Source organism: Austrofundulus limnaeus, unplaced genomic scaffold, assembly GCF_001266775.1.
Source record: "Austrofundulus limnaeus strain Quisiro unplaced genomic scaffold, Austrofundulus_limnaeus-1.0 Scaffold0, whole genome shotgun sequence".
Lineage (NCBI taxonomy): Eukaryota > Metazoa > Chordata > Actinopteri > Cyprinodontiformes > Rivulidae > Austrofundulus > Austrofundulus limnaeus.
This window is the reverse complement of record NW_013952402.1, coordinates 689,712-693,977: the sequence shown is the minus strand read 5'-3', so window position 1 is coordinate 693,977 and position 4,266 is coordinate 689,712. Positions and strand designations below refer to the sequence as shown.

At 39.4% G+C, this 4,266-nt stretch overlaps 1 protein-coding gene across 1 annotated transcript in view; it reads right to left on the bottom strand.

The window, feature by feature from the left end:
• vps8 (VPS8 subunit of CORVET complex) overlaps positions 1 to 4,266 on the bottom strand; it is a gene marked incomplete in the record, with an annotated part of 39,073 nt that overhangs the window by 3,082 nt on the left and 31,725 nt on the right. The window contains 4 exon segments of the mRNA XM_014001634.1: positions 139 to 304; positions 450 to 619; positions 715 to 795; positions 1,222 to 1,304. Of these exon segments, the coding sequence (XP_013857088.1) occupies positions 139 to 304; positions 450 to 619; positions 715 to 795; positions 1,222 to 1,304 (500 nt within the window).

Genomic DNA, 4,266 nt, shown 5'->3' with positions numbered 1-4,266 from the left:
GTATGGATCACTTGGGTTGTTACCAACATCTGGTGAAAATTTCATGTCATTAGCACCTCTAGTAATATATTTACTGAGAAAAATGATGATGTGTTCAATACTTATTTTACCTGCTGTAACTGAGGCTAACGCACCAACCTGAGCCAGAGATGCGCTGCGGCTCCTGTTTGCTTCAGCAGCAGGGCCTCTTCCTCCACGACTGGATGAACATTTGTGACACCTCCACTGCTGCTGCAGCTCAGAGGCGGCTCCTCTCCCACAGTCCTTCTGCTGCAGGCACTGCATGTGGTACGGGTGGCCGCAGCTGGAAGAATGCACAGCTGTTAAGACACTAGAACACCACTCAAACGTCTTCTCAGTGTCACCGTTGGGTTTCACCGAGAAGAACAGGACAAGGTTCATTGAGCCGAACACTCAAAATGTGGTAGACGAGGGCGAGCAGCGGTTACCTGAACACAATGATCTCCTCGGCCAGGTCCTGCCTCCTCTTGTACTGCTGCAGGCAGATGTTGCAGTAGTCTTGTCGGGGRTGGAGCCCCTTCGTGACGGCAGAGCGGAGGTGAGCCAAGGACCAGTGGAGGTCGTGGTTCAGCAGACTGGTGGTGGTTTCGAGTAAAGTCTGGGGAAAAAAACGGAAAGGATTTTCACCATTGTTTAAAAAGTATTTAAGGCTTTTAATTATCAGGAAACAAAAACGTATCCACACAGCTTTACCTGTTCGTAGGTAAAAGTGTCCAGCATTCCCAGAATGAGGCCTTGAATCTCTGCCAGCTTCCCTCTTCCATAAACTGGATCCTGATGAACACACAGGCACATGGGCCACATGTAACATGCACTTAAGATAAATAAAATAAGATTTCTTAAATGCTTCTTATTACAWCTTCTGACACATAAACAACCATTTTTATTTGTAGGGATAGACACTGCTATAATATCTGATTCTGATTTGGTCACTAACTTTAAAGGCGCTAAAATAAAACTGATTTCACTAGTTTGGCAGCATCAAACAGCTCCTTATTTCTGGGTTTAAAAGTACTYCTCAAACCTTTATGTGCCGTTTAATCTGCTGTCTGGCTCAAGATGAATTAAGAGGTACAAGAATGTGCAGAAACAAGAAGAACCTTCAGTTATACAGTCAAGACCAGCAGCGTCCTATACACAATATCAAACCGTCTACAAAATTAAAACACRTAAGAATGTTTGTTTTCCAGCACAACTCACCTGAAGTATTTGTTGAATGATGGCAGGAATAGAAATAAAGCTGCTCATACAGTTGAGAACCTTCAGAGTCATCTCCTTCAGCTCTAAAACACCAACAAACATTAAATTATTACCTAATTATACAAGAAATTTATCAGCACCTTTTAGTCACCATCATGATTTCATTTTAAAAAACAGATTCTTGCGTAACACTATTAAATAAAACACAATTATACTTTTATTATCTGTGTAAAATTAACTTGTACATTTTATATTTTTTACAAAACAAAAAAATAAATGTAATAAAAATTTGTCTTAATTAATTTCAAAGGTCTAAGCAATTTGAAATTGATTATTCTTATAAAGGGTGCAATGCATTATCATTAAGTCCTGTTACTATATGCACGATTTTTTTCTATTTTTATTAGTTTTTGATTRATGCATCAAACCTTGCAGCTCAAATAGGAATATGGTTTTGTGTTCCGAATTTTAGTAGCAGTACATCGAAGGATGAAAAAAAATAATATAATTTACCCAAAGACAATATGATTCTGATGAAACCATTATAAAACCCAGCTTTATGTGTTGTTGTGTAACTCAGTCATACTTGACAATATTCAACAGTTAATCAGGTCACAGAAAGTTGGATCTACATGACTGAACTGACCTCATCTCAAACTGTTTTTACACAACCACAGGTACATTTTAGAGGCTTATGTGTAAAAAAACAATAAGCCACATGCAAGAACATGTTCATATTCTTATCCTAAATTTCTCTTACTTTTGTTCGTTTGAAGGGTTCATACGAACATGTCACGCCAGATTCAACAAACTCTTATCTTCAGGAAAGGTGTGTAAATGAGCTGTGTAAACATGATGAATTACACCTGTTTGTATCCAGCTGCTTGTGCACGAGGAGAGGTGATTAGCATAATTACCACCCCAAAAACACCATATAAGGCTATGTTTCCTGCCKCAGATACAAGGAAGTGTCCATTCATGAAAATGACAGCGAAAAGTAAAAATAAGAACTTTACGAGTTCGGAGATTGAAGTCCAGGGGCCTCATGTACAAAGACTTGCGTGGATTTCTTACTGAAATCTGGCATACGGTCAAATCCAGAAAACGGCGTTCGCACAAAAAAATCTAGATGTATCAAACTGTGCATACGTCTGAATCCACGCACATTTCTTTTCTACATCATAATTAACGTAGAACTGAGCGCAGGTGAGACACCTCCCCTGACACACCTTCATTAACTTTGTTAAACAGATGCAAATTACTTCCTGCATGTGTGAAGGACATGTTTTGTTTGATCCCTGTGCAATCAGAAATAATTTCTAAAGTCATAAAAATAATGAATTTAATATAATGTGAGTGAGAAAAAAAATCCTAAGTAAGAATAGGAATAAAATATGTTTATCACGCAAAGAACGAGTGATTGTGTCAGTGGTTGGTGTGTATGTGTGTGCACACGCTGCTGTGTTGCGCAGCTAGCTCATCCATCCATTCTGAGTCTGAAAATATTAACTTTGCGCACAAGTTTATTACCATAATTACTGTAAACACAGGGGGAACTTAAATGTTTGGTAGAACATAGATCTTAGTTTATTTCATAGCTGATATTAAGGAACGAGTCTCTGCGTCTCAGTAGAGTTTTCATGACGTGACGTGATGTTGGAGAGTCCTCACAAACGCTGCGCGCGCCGCAGCCTTTGTGTTCAGTCTGTTTGTTTGTCAAGCTTTGGCTCTCCTACTTATAACATTTTCACAAGTTGTAAAGTGTACTTCCACGTGTCATTTTGGAGAAATCTACAACAACGTATGAAACACCTCCATTGCCAGCGAGGGTGCGCGTGCTCCAGAGCGCAACCATAACTCAGCCTTTAGAATCATATGGATGAGACGATTCTGTTGGTCATGACTCTGCTTTGGGTGGACTGGACTGACACGGTCCCAATCGGTCTGCCAGCTCCCTCTGGAAAGCCCCTGTGGAACCCCAGTTTGATCGCTGCTGCTGCACGTGCATGCGCACCAGTGTGTCGCTCTCCCAGAGCGCAGCAGTGCAAAACTGAAAGATGATTTTTTTCCTCAAAACGGCTGATGAGCCACTCGTCATCAGAAAATTCTATCTGTTTATAAATAAATGCTCTGCGTGTTACACTATTTATTATATCCTCCAGTAAGGCTGAATCTGTTCCTGTTAAATGTATTTTTGGCACAACTTTGCATGTCCTTTATTTAACTGCGTCCATGTGGATGTAATAATTGTTAATCATGTGGATGTAATAATTGTTAATCATGTGGATGTAATAATTGTTAATCATGTGGATGTAATAATTGTTAATCATGTGTCTGCTGTGAACAATAATCATTTTCACATCATGAACAGTTTCTCAGAATCACATCTAAGTGTCGCCAATGGAACCAAAACCACAGAAACGTGCGTATGCCAGCCCTGGAGTTGGCGTGGGTTTGCGCACATTTCCACGTTCAGTTGAGTTTTGATAAATCCGGAGTTTTGCGTGGAAAATGGCGTACRCAAGGTTTTTGTGCGTACGCACCGTTGATACATGAGGCCACTGCTCTCCGAGATCGAGAAAAGAAAATCTAATTTTTAGCAGCGTCAGCTGTGGAATTAAAGGAGCTGCTAAAGCCAAAGAATGGAATGAAATAACTACTGCTGTTAATGTCTTGTCTCCTGTGGGTCGTATACAGTCACAGAAATAAAAACCGAAATCATATTCATCTTTCTGTAGTCCTGCTCCAGTTTTTCTTTCGTCAAATGTTTTTAATTCAAGTCTAAACGACTGTGTTACATTGTTTTCATTTATTCAGAGGAAGAGCGGTCGCGCAACGCTACCCTCCCCCCCTGCTGCAAGTGTCAGATGCGTTTCTGAAAAAAAAAGCATTTTAAAATGTCTCCAAACTTCAATTAACTTCACATTAATATTGTAGTGCTATACAACAGCATTAATAACCACTGTAATTTAATTTAAACAATTTATGTTGTTAGTCTACGTTATTACATTTAAAATTATAATTCTAATTCAAACAGTATAGCCT